Source organism: Podarcis bocagei, assembly GCF_964188305.1.
Source record: "Podarcis bocagei genome assembly, chromosome: 8".
In the NCBI taxonomy this organism is placed as follows: Eukaryota; Metazoa; Chordata; class Lepidosauria; order Squamata; family Lacertidae; genus Podarcis; species Podarcis bocagei.
The window spans coordinates 27,737,032-27,751,794 of NC_138133.1; the positions used below are offsets into that span (position 1 = coordinate 27,737,032).

At 42.6% G+C, this 14,763-nt stretch overlaps 1 protein-coding gene across 1 annotated transcript in view; it reads left to right on the forward strand.

Annotated features, from left to right (window-relative positions):
* The window catches only part of BMP6 (bone morphogenetic protein 6), a 92,293-nt gene extending 78,257 nt beyond the window's left edge, over nt 1-14,036 (forward strand). Inside the window, exons 3-7 of the mRNA XM_081206452.1 lie at nt 3,886-4,034; nt 5,694-5,891; nt 9,925-10,001; nt 11,135-11,245; nt 12,609-14,036. Coding sequence (XP_081062578.1) covers nt 3,886-4,034; nt 5,694-5,891; nt 9,925-10,001; nt 11,135-11,245; nt 12,609-12,758 — 685 coding nt within the window. The 3' untranslated portion in view covers nt 12,759-14,036. The remainder of the gene's footprint in view (nt 1-3,885; nt 4,035-5,693; nt 5,892-9,924; nt 10,002-11,134; nt 11,246-12,608) is intronic.
* The last annotated feature ends 727 nt before the right edge of the window (nt 14,037-14,763 follow it).

The following is a 14,763-nucleotide window of genomic DNA, read 5'->3' on the forward strand; positions in this document are numbered from 1 at the left end:
AGAGATCCGGTTCACATCCTGAGTCAACCATGGAGCTCAGCAGATGACACTGGGCTAGTCACACACACACACACACACACACACACACACACATTACAGTGGTACCTCGGGTTACATACGCTTCAGGTTACATATACTTGAGGTCATAGACTCCGCTAACCCAGAAATAGTACCTCGGGTTAAGAACTTTGCTTCAGGATGAGAACAGAAATCATGCGGCGGCAGCGCAGCAGCAGCAGGAGGCCCCATTAGCTAAAGTGGTGCTTCAGGTTAAGAACAGTTTCAGGTTAAGAACGGACCTCCGGAACGAGTTAAGTACTTAACCCAAGGTACCACTGTATTAAAATTTTCCAATCAAACCAAATTATATATCCCGATATTATGCCTAATTATAAATTATTATTTTTTAGCTGACTTCCCATGCTTTGAGATCGGAGGGAATCCTAATCATCTCATAGTTCTTCTGCATTTCGAAGTATTACAATAATTCCCTTAATATATTCTGATGTTAATCCTTCATTATTTTCAACAGCCTCTGCATTCATTCTGCAAGTGAGTTTAAGTCCAAATAAAATGCTTCTGTGTGGATTTTATGTCTTTACGCTTCTTCTTTATAGTCCAAATCTGTAGTCCAGGATTCCCCTCTGTAAATTCACATCCTCTCTCCACAAACTGGTGTTTCTGCTGAATCAGTCCAGGAGACGTCCACTGCAGGTAGCTGCCATATCGACAAACAGTCCAGATAAAATCAAATTGTGGTGTCTGCCCAATGTTGTTCCTTCACCAGCTGCTATTCAAACATTAGCTTTTCCCAGGCGGGTGGCAGCGGCGGCGGGGGGGGGTACCAAGTAAACTGGAAGTACAACTATCAAAGAGTAAAATGTTAGAGGTTTACCCCCCCCGCCCCCATAGCAATATACAGTGGTGCCTCGCAAGACGAAAAGAATCCGTTCTGTGATTCTCTTCGTCTAGCAGTTTTTTCGTCTTGCGAAGCAAGCCCATTGAAGGATTAGCGGATTAGTGCTATTAGCGGCTATTAGCGGCTTATCTGCTGATGGGATCAGCTGATAAGCGGCTTAGCGGCTTAGAAAAAGGGGGGGAGGGGGAAAAACCAGCAGGAACTCGCAAGACATTGTCGTCTTGCGAAGCAAGCCCATAGGAAATTCATTTTGCGAAGCACCTCCAAAACGGAAAACTTTCGTCTAGCGAGTTTTCCGTCTTGCGAGGCATTCGTCTTGCGGGGCACCACTGTACTGTATTTTTCGCTCTATAAGACACACCAGACCACAGGACGCACCTAGTTTTTGGAGGAGGAAAACAAGAAAAAAAATATTCTGAATCTCAGAAGCCAGAACAGCAAGAGGGATCGCTGTGCAGTGAAAGCAGCAATCCCTCTTCCTTTTCTGGCTTCTGGGATAGCTGTGCAGTCTGCATTCGCTCCATAAGACACACACACATTTCCCCTTACTTTTGAGGAGGGAAAAAGTAAGTCTTATAGAGCAAAAAGTACGGTAATTTGATTCAGCTAGCTGGTCAGTCTACTTTTGGTTTCACTCCTGGCTCCTTGCTGAATTAATACTGCGTCAGAAACCTCCCAAGCAGATATCCAACGTTCTTTGGCGTTTCTCCTGTCGTTAATGAGATGTCTCTTCTACTCCAATATAATAAATTGGGGAAGGCTAGTGGCACACTCTTATCGCTACAACAACCCTGTAAAGTAGGTTAGGCTAAGATTGCATGGGAAGGGGACGTGAACATGTATATGCTGCGAACAGCTCCTGGTGAGCGAAATCTGAATTGTGTTTCTTTGTGAATGGAGATGGCTCAGATTTAAGACTCTTGAATCTCATGGTTGTGGATTTGAGTCCCGTGTTGGGCCAAAGACTCCTGCGTTGCAGGGGGTTGGTCTCGATGACCCTTGGGGTCCCTTCCAACTCTATGGTTTGCCGTCTAAACATGTCACCTCAACACAATATGTTTAAATTAGATGGCTTCCCCCAAAGAATCCTGGGAACTGTAGTTTAAGGGTGCTGGAGATTGAAGCTCTTTGAGGGGTAAAATTACAGTTCTTAGGATTATTTTTTGAGGAGGAACCAAGACAAGGTTCTATGAATGGATGGATCTTTCTTAGCAAGAGGACAATTCTTCTGTATTGCAGGTGATGAAGAAAGGTTAGGCCAGGTCGTCATGAGGAGTGGAAATTGGGCATGAAAAACACAGCATGCTGCCAGCTGTTTCAGAAAAGAGCTGCATAGTTTTTAGAGTATGTGTGGTCCGGTTTCTCCTCTAATTTGTATTCTACTGCAAACAAACAGGTGTGGGTCTTGGGGGTGGGGGTTGTGTTTCTGCTTGGGGACCAGCTTGCAGAATGTGTGTATTTACACCTGAATTGGGAAGGAGTCAGTGTACTTAAGAAAGTTTACCGCGAGTCCCTCAGGGACCTGTTTGCTTTTTTGGAAATCAGCTTGGAAACTGTGCATCTGCACCTGACTTGAAAAGGCAGAGCTTTCAGTCACTTTGTAAATACATAGCAGCTGCTCTTGTGGCTAAAGTGGTGGAGTTTCGAACTTAAGGTCTAAATATTCAGAGCTGCTGAAAGGTGGTTCAAAGTGCAGAACGGACTTTGCTGTGTGAAGATTTCTATGAGTCATCTCCATTGGTGATTTAAATGTTAATTTAATCCATCTGGCTTTTAGTGGTAAGCCAGTGAACAGGGAATAACACATTTTGTGCGAATTAATGTTTGAAAACTGTAAATATTAGTGGGACAGGTTGTGGCATTCCTGTACGTATAGGATTTCCCAATGCCTTCATGTAAGTCCACTGAATTTGGGCTAACAGACTCAAACAACAGATTGATGTGTCAGGCCATTGACACATTGCTCCTCATAAGCTGTATGCTTCTGTGAATGGACGTAGAAACGATGACTTTGGGTAAAAAAAAAAAAGTTTTTATCAAGTTCTATCTTCCCATGAGGAAAAAATGTTCCCTCCATTTCAGAGATTCCCTTATCGCCCCTTCGTATAAACATTTCGTCATTTTGCAGAGTGGCTCTTAAACTAGGGTCATTGTCTTCATTGTAGGGCTTAGCTTCACATTTCTAAAACAAAACACACACACACGTAACAAAAGTGTGATTGCTCCTTGATCTGGCGAGGAGAATTTGCTTGTGTGTGTGTGAGCGTAACACTTTTTCCATGTGCCATTTCTATGCTTTGTTTAAAAAAATAAATCATAACCTCCTCAGTTCCAAATATGTTTCCCTCTGCAAACACACATTTCAAACTCCTGAAGAGCAAGCAACAGGCTGGAATATGCAAGTGTTGTTCAGTTCTGCAAATGGTTCAGTTCTCTCTCAGTGGTTCCCACTGAGTTTTGTATGGTGGTGTATTGGTAGGGGAGAGCAGGAAAGCACAGGTCTGTGGTGCTTAGTTTGGGGATCAGAGATCCTTTTAACTGTCCCATGCCTGGCATCTGATTACATCAGGTGATTGGCCAGGTGTGTATGGTTTCCCCAAAGAGCCTTGTGGGACAACTTAAGAGGGCTGGCAGGCCCAATTAGGCCCATGGCTTGGTGTAGAGGAAGTCAGAGAATGAGGAAACGAATTAAGAAGAGACTGGATACTTCATTCGTTTGATGGGTGGCATATTAATAATATGATGATGATGATGATGATGATGATGATTGTGCAGGGAACAGTTGAATGCATGTAAAATCAGGATTTAAGGCTGTGTTTAAATTTATAGTGACAGCTGAGAAGTGTTTCTAACATTGCCTCCTGCTAGCGAAGAAGCTGTGAAAGCAAATGGGAAATTTGGACCAGAATAATAGTAAAATGCTCTCTCTGCTCCTCCCTCCTTCCCTCTCCTCTCTTCTTCTTCAGAGATTCAGATCTGTTTTTGCTGGACACCAGAGCAGTATGGGCCTCCGAAGAAGGCTGGCTGGAGTTTGACATCACTGCCACCAGCAACATGTGGGTGATAAACCCTCAGCATAACTTGGGACTCCAGATGAGCGTGGTGACCAGGGACGGTAGGTAACAGGCCAACATACTTTAAACATCTGGCCAATGTCCTAGTCATTAATTGGAAGCTCTGTTTATAGTGTTCAACTGTGATGTGATGATCTGGCTAATGTAGCCAAGCACACAGCTGTGATGTGATGGCCGGGCTGTGGATCCAACTGCACATATTGGAAAGCTGCTCTCTCTAGGCTGCATGCCCTATGTCTGTGGCTGTGAAATTTTGGGAATGCCTGACTTCTGGATGCGGGGGGTTGGGGAAGGTGCTTACAGCAAGGTTTTTCTTAAATATAAAGAATACCCACAGGTCTCTGTGTGGGGCTGTGGAAGTGTCTTCTGGGAGGGTGATGTGAACTCCTCAATTTCAACTCAGTTTTTGTGTATCTTTCAACTGGACCAAGAGGCCTTCTGTTTACTCGTCTGCTGATGAAATGCCACAGTGCATAACATTCCCTCGGTGTTTCAACCTCTTTTCCTGATGCAGCTACGGAGAGGAACTTGGGCTAAGTTTGTAGGAGTTCTCCTCTCATGCTTCCCTTTTGCAACATGCCACAGATAATTTGGGGCCATTGGAGCCCCAGAGATTGACAGAATATATTTCACTTTCTGGTGGAATTCAATAGAGCATATGAAGCTGCAAGGGTACCAACTTGAATCAAATATTGGAAGTAGGGGGCGGGTAAGCCCTGTGAAGTGTAGGCGGGTTGCCATGAGGCAAGACACAGCGATAACAGCAAGAACCTTTATTGAACTACATAACTGGGAAACAGGGGCAAAGCAACTGCTTATATACATTCCTGAAAGCCTGGGCCACACTCCCACTCCCACCGTGATTGGCTGTCTAAACTTCCAAGCTGCGAATCAAGACTCAGAGTTCAAGGGCCAATGGCAGAGGCCCTAATCCTGAAATGTTCTGTGATTGAACACCATGTATCAAAACAGAACACAGAAGCTCAGAATCCTTAGTTCAGACTCAAGCTCAGGCAAACACAGACCACTGAATACATAACACCTTGCCCCATTAACTGGGGGGAGGGGAGGGGGGCTCAAATGTTTCACTTGGGCGTGCAAAGGGACACCAGCCCCTAGGATTTGGCTCCTATGCAAAGCTGCCTTATACTCAGCATCTAGTCTGGCTCACAATTGCTTCCTGAAGCCCGGTAATTGGAGAGTGGAGAAGGATCATTGCTCATCCCCATTGCTAAAGCAATTAGAACAGATGGTTCAAAATAATAAACCCTCCAGAATAAACACTACGAGATAAGAAGAGCTGTGAGATAAAATAATTTTTGTTGAATTTGATTAATTTGCCATTTTTGCCCAGGTCCCAGAGTTGTCATTATTTTTTATATGGAGTACACATAACCCCGACCTGTTCCTTAATATTGTCCACTCATTTCCTCCTAAATTTGCAAATTAGCAGAGTGAAGTACCCCTTACAGCGCTTGTGTATACTTGTGGCCTTTGGAGCCTTAAAGAAGCTTGTGAAGTTTCACTGAAAATTAGAGTATCCTATGATATCAGCTATAGAGGAGGAGGAGGAGAGAGGGGGAAACTAAAGAGGGGGGTCAGAAGAACATTAGTTGTAGGAAAGCAGCTGCGTTGCTCAAAAGAGCTATTCAGAAACACTGTGCTCTTTATATGACACACCACTTTTTTTTAATTTATAGGTCTCGGTATAAACCCTAGAGAAGCAGGACTAATAGGTCGGGATGGCCCTTATGACAAACAGCCTTTCATGGTGGCTTTTTTCAAAGTGAGTGAGGTTCACGTTCGGACGGCTAGGTCAGCCTCCAACAGGCGGAGGGAACAGAGTCGAAACCGCTCTACCCAGCCTCAAGATGTTTCCAGGGTATCCAGTATCACAGGTAACCTCTTTTCATTGCCTCCTGGATTATGTGAAAATGAAAAGGGGAAAAAATACTATTTTTCAGCTATCGTTTCCCAAGCACTTTACATTCAGAAGCTGCTTCGAATTCATCTCTCATCGTTCGAGTGTTTCATTTCTTCTTCTTCTTTCTTTCTTTCTCATGGTCACAAAAGTTTAGATGACCCTCCAAGGGAGGATCTGTTCCCTGGAGAGCAGGAACTCATTGTTCTGCAAGTTTGTGTAGAGTGGGACATCACTCAAAATCATGATGGTTTATCCAAGGCAAAGTTGATAGAGGAGCCCTACTATTAGGCAGGGTGAGGTAGCTGACCAAACTTATCCTGCAGCCTTGTGATAAAAAACTGAAACGTGTGAAAAACTGAAAAATGGTTTGCTTAATTGCTTTTGTTGTTGTTATTATTTTAGTATCTGCTCTGATCTACAGAAAACAAACCAAGCATTGCTGAATATGTCTTTCAGTCAGCTCATTTTCTGTTGTCCTTAAAGTCCAGAACTTACTGTCCTTCTAAACAAATGCCTTAAAAACACATTTTAATTACCTGCCTAGTAATGATTGTTTGAGGGATGCGGGTGGCGCTGTGGGTTAAACCACAGAGCCTAGGACTTGCCGATCAGAAGGTCGGCGGTTCGAATCCCCATGACGGGGTGAGCGCCTGTTGCTTGGTCCCTGCTCCTGCCAACCTAGCAGTTTGAAAGCACGTCAAAGTGCAAGTAGATAAATAGGTACCGCTCCGGCGGAAAGGTAAACAGCGTTTCCGTGTGCTGCTCTGGTTCGCCAGAAGCTGCTTAGTCATGCTGGCCACATGACCCGGAAGCTGTATGCCGGCTCCCTCGGCCAATAAAGCGAGATGAGCACCGCAACCCCAGAGTCAGTCATGACTGGACCTAATGGTCAGGGGCCCCTTTACCTTAATGACTGTTTAATGCTATTCCACTTGACAAGTAAGTAATAAGCCATGTATACAAGTCCAGGCCCAAAGTGGCAAACTAAGCATTTGTCCAGGGTGCAAACCTGCTTCACTTATGCAATTGTCTTGGGAAGAGAGAATGAGCTGCTGTCTTAACTGTTCAGAGGGGATACCCAGGGACGGCTTAGGAGTGCCTTGTTTTAAACCTATCCCACTGTCAGAGGAGCTTCCTTTAGCTGAGGTCACAGCAGTTGAGCTCCAACTCATTTGTAACGGGGAGGAAATAAAGAAGTGGCAGGCAGTGAAAACATCCTACTCAGTTATTTATTGTGCTATTGTTAACACTACTCAGTGGATCATTGAGAGCGGGCACAGAATTTTAATTTGTCTAAGGCAACAACAACGAAAAAGCCCTGTGCCACTCCTACACACACAACAGTGAATTGTTATGCTTTTAAGACAGTTAAGTTTCCTTTGCTGCAATGGCTTATTTAAGTACTGGCCTTGATTCAGCTGCATATGCTACATAAACAGCTGTTTGGTATACCTTTGCAACCGGTTATCTGACAACAGGTACGTAGCTGTGTTGGTCTGCCGTAGTCGAAACAAAATAAAAAAATTCCTTCCAGTAGCACCTTAGAGACCAACTACGCTTGTTATTGGTATGAAGTGGTATGAAGTCAAGTTACAGTTCTTTCATAAAACCCTGGACTGATATACACGTTGACTGAACATCTTTTACACCAATGCTTTGAGAAAGAAGAAGTGGTATCTGAAGAAGTGTGCATGCACACAAAAGCTCATACCAATAACAAACTTAGTTGGTCTCTAAGATGCTACTGGAAGGAATTTTTTTATTTTGTTTCGGTTATCTGACAGCGCAAGTCAGTTTACTTATTCAGTAACTATAGCAATAGATTCGTGCTCTCAGTATGGATGCCTACTCCTTTCTCAAAGCATTGGTGTAAAAGATGTTCAGTCAACGTGTATATCAGTGCAGGATTTTATGACAGAACTGTAACTTGACTGACATCTTGTGTTGGAGATGTCTTGAGGCAGCACAGATTCCTTTTGAGTTAACTGCAAACTGTTGGTGAACTGATAATGGTACGATCACACATTTCAGGATATTAAGGCCTTGTGCCCATTCCAAAACCTTCAGCGGCCCTCTGTGGTTTTCATTAGAGGAATTTGAAAGTGACGTAAGTTTTTCTCCACCATTGGCCAGAGAACTTGGGAAAGGCATAGCAGGAACAGGCGTCTAAAGTTGCATGCATCTTGCTTCTTTGTGTATACTGTCAAAGTACAGCGTATGAGAGTATACTGAAGCAAGGCATTTCATTATCTCTCGTAAGCTGACTCCTTTTATGTTAAGTGGGTTAATCAGTTTACAACAGCTGTATCCCTCAAAACAATCGCCTGCTAAAACAAACCCTGAGAAAAGGAGAGTCCTAGAGATCTCTTTCAAAACAATGTTGATGTATCCTGGATATTAATTACATTGTGGAATCTGGTGAATGGGCTCATTAGGAGCAGTTCATGTGTTTTGGAAGGATTAGTGCCAATAAATATAGCTTACTACTTTCAGTGGAGAGAAGCTTTTAAAAATTTTAAGTCCAGCCCACGAAAATGCCAAATTTCACATTAGAACAAACCTTTCTTGTGGTTAAGTTTCGAGGGTCATTCGCTCCAAGGTGCTCCCCACATCTTGGACTGCGGTGGGGGGGGGAAGGAATGGCACCTATTTATATTTGTGTAAACTTTAAATATTTAGTTTTTATGCAAATTTAAACTTTCCCATTAACTGATATTGAAACTAAAGTTAAAAACTAGTTCAGAACCAACCACATAAAAAATTATTAGGTACCAATACAGTACTCAATCCTGTCTTTTGCACAAATGAATTCCAGTGCTGAGTAGAGGGGTCTGCAGTGCTTTGTTAACAGTGCAAAATGTAAAAATGCTGATTTCTAGGCTGATAGTTACCAACCCAATTTTTGCTCATTTCCAGCCTTTATTTTTCTTTCTGCTACAACTTGCTGCCTAATTGCTGCTTTTTTATATATATGAGTTGTTTTCCTTGTTGTTGTTTTAATGTGGACGAGTGTTGGGTGTGGATGGTGGAAGTTGTTATCCAAAACATCAGGAAGGTTCCAGGTTGGCCAAAACTGTAAAATGTGGCCTGAAACTGCACCACACGATTCTCCTGATTGTTTTCCAGCTGCTAGGTTGGACTGGAAGAACAAGAAGCAGGCATTTAACAATGCTTTCCACTTTTGGTCAAGCACAAGTGGCCTTGATTTGAAAGCCAACGGCTTGTCTAAAAACTTCTAGTGATGGGGAGTGCATTCTTATACTAGCTAACCATCTTTTGCCAAGTTAATTAAATTTGTGAGTCAAGTAGAGTCAATCTGAAGATCTGAAATTGAAATTCTTAAGATTTAATATTTTTTTTTTTAAAAAGAAACACTCCCCAAGCGCTTACACTGTTCTCTTTTTAAAACAACTCCCAATCTCTTGTGGTTTCTAGGTTAGGTTTATTTTGAGGCAGAGGGATGCCAAAACACTGTGCCCCAGCTGGATTCTATGATCGCTTGATGTGCTTTTAGCATTGTACTTTTCCCTTTAAGTAAATACTGGATTTTTTAAAAAAGAAGTTTCCTTCGAGACCCTGAGGAATTGCAAACAACTTCAATAGGAAGATGGTATCTAGAAAGCTGCCCATGTCCTCCTCTCTGCGGTCTGGTGGCACTGAGTCAGTTAACAAAGAGCCTCTATATCTGCAGCCTTGCAGATTACAGGTGCCAAAAGGCCGCAACAAAATTTTGTAAGCATCCGACTAGTAGTAATGAGGATGCTGGCACTATCACGACTTAGCTTGTGATAACTGAAGCACTGCACCCTATATGATGTAAACCCCTGTGGCCAGGTTGGTGCTGGCAAAAACCTTGTGCATGTTCGTTTAATTTCAAATAGCAGTTTGATAAGTGAGAGAGAATTTTGCTTTGGATCTGCATTAGGCTTTAAAGCCACAAAATGTCTCTGTCACATTATGGTGATACGGTTTTAAATATGTTGTTCCCCCTTTATACTTGCTCATAGATTACAACAGCAGTGACCTAAAAACAGCTTGCAGAAAGCATGAACTTTATGTTAGCTTCCAAGACTTGGGATGGCAGGTATGTAATGTTTCTATGTCCATAAACATGCTCTGAAAACAATGCTCAGAACACTAGATTTTTTTCCCACCAGGCTGAGTTCTGTGTTAGCATATCTTGGAAGAAAGTGGGTTAAAGGTTCCATTGAGTTACCTTTTTTCAGATGTTTATTTTGTATTCAACTTTAAGTAGATAATCACATTTTAGTATGTAGAGCACAATTCCATAGGCTCACCATCAGTGTTTTTAAGCTTCACACAACTGTCACTAAAGATGGCTTCCACCATTTTAAATTACCATTTTTTAAAAAATGTTTCTATTTATGTGGCTTATGTTGCTGGTTCCTTTAACTTTAGCAGCCAAAATCACTATAGCTGTCATGGAGAATGAGATCTCTTTCTTCTATCCTCTTTGCTCTATTGCACCCATGTGTCTTCTAATGTACATAATTATGGTATAATGTTTAACATGATGTGTGTTGGCTAGTCCAGTCATAAGGCTTTTTTGAACACAGCTTATAAGTGCTGCATGGTTCTTGCTAAAAATGCAGGGGTTTTTTACATGCTAGTATCAACCAGTGGTGGACTGTCACTGGTTTCACATGTTAAATGGTTCCAACTCTTTAAAACACTTGGAAGCGTCAGTAGATTTGCACACAATTTTGTGCAAGCCCAGATTGCCCATACCCTGAAACACCTTTAAAAAGGGGGTTGAAGCATAATGTGTTGCATCATGAGCTAAACCAAGTGTATAACCCACCACAACCATGGTTTAGTGTGTATTAACCAGCTACTGTAACCGTAGACTTTTATTATAAAAAATAATGTCAGGTAAACATTTTACGAGTATGTTCTGGTTTATGTCTGCTTTTGGCTCTCTACACATGGGGAAGGTGCTGGCAGATAATGAACATATGTGTAGGAGGGGTAGAGAGAATTAAACAGGGCATTGAAACATGCTCCATAGATATTTATAATACTCTGTACCTACAGCCAATACCTGAATACTGAAGCCAGGACATAAGAAGCTTGTGTATAAGGAAGTGGCAAGACGGTAGTTTGACACAGGGAGGGTTCTGATAAGCAATGAACTGGACCAACCTGTATGCATTTGCAATAGTTATGCTTCATAGTTGTAATATTATTCTTATAAAGGACTGGATAATTGCACCCAAGGGCTATCCGGCAAACTACTGCGATGGAGAATGTTCTTTCCCACTCAATGCTCATATGAACGCCACCAATCATGCCATTGTGCAGACTTTGGTAAGTAGAGGCCTTGGCTTAGCTCACAGATGCTGTAAAACAGTTCGCCCTGCCTGGTTTCCTCCCCGCCTCCCACTAACATGGTGGTTTTGAGGAGAAGCTCCAATTTGTCTCTTTCATATTGGTGGCACAATGTAAGACTGGGTTGTGGGGGTGAGCAATTCATCCAGCATTTTTTGGTTGGGCCTTGGGTGAGTGAGGATGACCAAGGAATTGCACTTGCAGGATGGGAGAGGAAAGCAACTCCAGGATTAGAAATTAGCCCCATTACCTTTTCTATCCAACCTTTCCTTTAATGAGCGGAAAGCAGCTGCTTTAGTCTAATACACTTGGCTAACTGAGTTGGAATTTGATCTGGGATTCTCATGCTGGTGAGAGGAGGCAGAGTTTTTTAAGAGACCTTTGACATACAATGTAATTTCACTTTTCAAAATACTGCCTTCATGCAGCTTATGGGCACAGTACACCTTTGATGCTTAAAAATGCCACTTCCAACTCCCAATAAATATTTATCTCTAACAGGTAGGAGGCAACTAGGATCATGTTGCATGTGGGGGGATTTAATATTTCCTTGCCCTACCACAGTGCCAAGAAAAACTGTTTAACCTTCCCTAGGTTGCAGGGAAGTTGCCATTGGCATCAGTGGAAATCTACCATGAGACAAAGGGATAAGGAGGATTACCGTATTTTTCACTCTATAGGACGCACCTTGTTTTAGAGAGGGGGAAACAAGGAAAAAAAATTCTCCCCCTCTCTGCTCAGCGCCCCTTCAGCGAAGCGGCAGGAGAAACGGAGCCCCTTCCATTTTTCCTCCTGCTTGGCTGAGGGGGCAACTGCGCAGCTCTCCCTCTCTGCTGAAGCCAGGAGAGTCTTGCTCTCCCAGCTTCAGCAAAAGGAACCTGAAGACTTCGGAGCGCAGCGGGAACTTGTGCTGCGCTCCAAAGGCTTCAGGAGGCTATCCCTGAAGCCTGGAGAGCGAGAGGGGTCAGTGCGCACCAACCCCTCGCTCTCCAGGCTTCAGCGAAAGCAATGCGAAGCCTCTGGAGCGCGGAGGGAGCGCTCCCTCTGCGCTTTGGAGGCTTCGCATTGCTATCGCTGAAGCCAAGGAGCCTGCATTCGCTCCATAGGACGCACACACATTTCCCCTTAATTTTTGGAGGGGGAAAAGTGCGTCCTATAGAGCGAAAAATACGGTAATTGAACAATACATTGAGAAGTCTAATCTTTAGGGCACAGAGTTGGCCATGGAGATAAAAAAGAGCTAAGACACTGCCCCAAGCTGCTTGGAGTAAGGCTCAGAAATGTGATAGATTAACAAGTTGGCCTGAAGTTACAAATATGTTTGTCCATTTACTTAAAACAGGTTCACCTAATGAATCCAGAGAACGTTCCTAAGCCATGTTGTGCCCCTACGAAGCTGAATGCAATATCAGTTCTCTACTTCGACGACAATTCCAACGTCATTTTGAAAAAATACAGGAACATGGTGGTAAGAGCTTGTGGATGTCACTGACAAAAAGTTCTCTTCAGAAAGATCTGGTGCGCCATTCTAAATAACTTCCATCCAGTGCCTCAAAGGGAAAAACCTGAAGCTTCTAAGACTGTATTTGTGCCTTAAGGAGGATTTTTTTGGTTGCTGTTTGTTTTTAAGCAGAAGCAGGGGACTCCAATGCTACTTGTCCTTTTAAAGTATTTGCACAAAGGTAGCCTTTGGTTCTTCTAATTTCTAAGTACACCAAAGAGGATGATAAAGTATGGACCATGGCTGAAGCAGCAAAGGTACAGACAAAAACCTGCGCGCTGTTTCAATCTTCAATTCCGTTTCTCTAAGCAGGCACCTGCCAAATCCTGGTGGCGATGTCCACAAGGAAAAAACAGAGGCTGTAGCTAAGAAATGAAATGCACTATTCAAGGCAAAAATCTCCATTCTTAAATGTAGCCAAGCCAAGCTCTCCTTGCTTAACTTTAAAGGCCTGCAAACTGTAGGTGAGAAGGTTGATCGGCAAGGTAAGTGTCTTGTATGAACTGCTGCACTTAGGTTTCTGCAACACACACTGTGTTAAAAGCAAGTTTTGTCCCTTGCCCTTCAACAGGGACATAACTGGCAATGTGCCCCTATAGCTATCACAAAAGGAAGTGTTCTAGAGGTTAAATTGTCCCATCAGGCTAACAGGAAGAAGCTTGTACATTTGTTCTAAAGGCAATTTCTATGCTTACATTCCACAGCTCTCCCTCTTGCTAGTTTTTATCCCTCCCCTCCTTTTGAAAGCCTGACTAAAGAGGAAAAAGAGGTGTGTGGGAAGGGGAGGGTAGAGGTTGTAGGGCAGACCATGCAGGAGAACTGGCAGGTGGCAAGTTACTCAGTCTCACCGACCCAATTAAAAAGCACTCTTCAGATTGTGATCTGGTTGGTCAGGAATAAACTTGCAACTCTCACTTCTGAAAAACATGGATTTAAAATGTATATACAATACTTATTTCTAATGTAAGAGAAACGTTTCCCCAAGGCAAGGAAAAGTGCACTTCCCTTTGACTACTTTGCTCTTGTAAATAAATGAAAATGATAATTTATTGCAACTGTCAGATATAGTAATTTTGATGTACTATTAGCAAGACCAAGATATTTTTTTTTTGTAAAAAAAAGATTTATTCAGAAACTGTGTGTGTAAACAATTGTACCACTTGATTTTTACAGGAGTCATGACTTGCAGTTCAGCCTGCTCATGAGATTGTGCTTCATTAGGTTTTTAAAAGTCACCATGTTGAATAAAGGCTCCCTTTAAGGCAGAAACATGTGTGTTGATCTGATACATCTGCCATATCTCAATTAGCCCTTTCCATTCTTCCTATCTGTTATGTACCCCCTGACTCTACATCCCCCCACCCCCAAATGTGTGCTGGACACATTTCCTGGCCTTCAATAGGAAGGGCAAAAGTACAGTACAAAAATTAGAAATGTAGATATGGCTAATGAAAGTTGCATTGTTCCATCTGCAACAAACAAATGGCAACAGCATCTTTCTACAGAGAAAACATCTAGCCTATGTACATACCTGAAAACTCCCCCAATAAAATGGCAATAAATGTTTATATATAAACCAGATTTTTTCCCCCAGCATCTAGTTTGCTGCTGTAGTTTAAGTGTCTATCAGTACCTGCACTAGAAATTCTTTGGCTTTAAGTCTGTCATATTGAATGCCAAACTGGAAAGGAGGGGGAATGGCTGGAGAGAAGCTACTCAGAATGAAAGACCACCTGGAAAAACTTATAGGTAGGTTTTGTTCCTTTGTTTATATTACCTGGAAAGAGGCTGTTTAACCATGATTAATAAACTACAGCCCCTGAAGTAACAAAAAAAATCCCATCTCTAGGTTTTAAAATAATTTTAAAAATTTATTATTTTTTAAAAAAGGGATGGCCGGTCATGATCTGGGTCTGCACAAAAGGAGCCAAATCTCTTTGCAAATGGCTGAACAGAACTATTGTGTCTTTGAGCTGTCAAAAACTACCTGACAAAT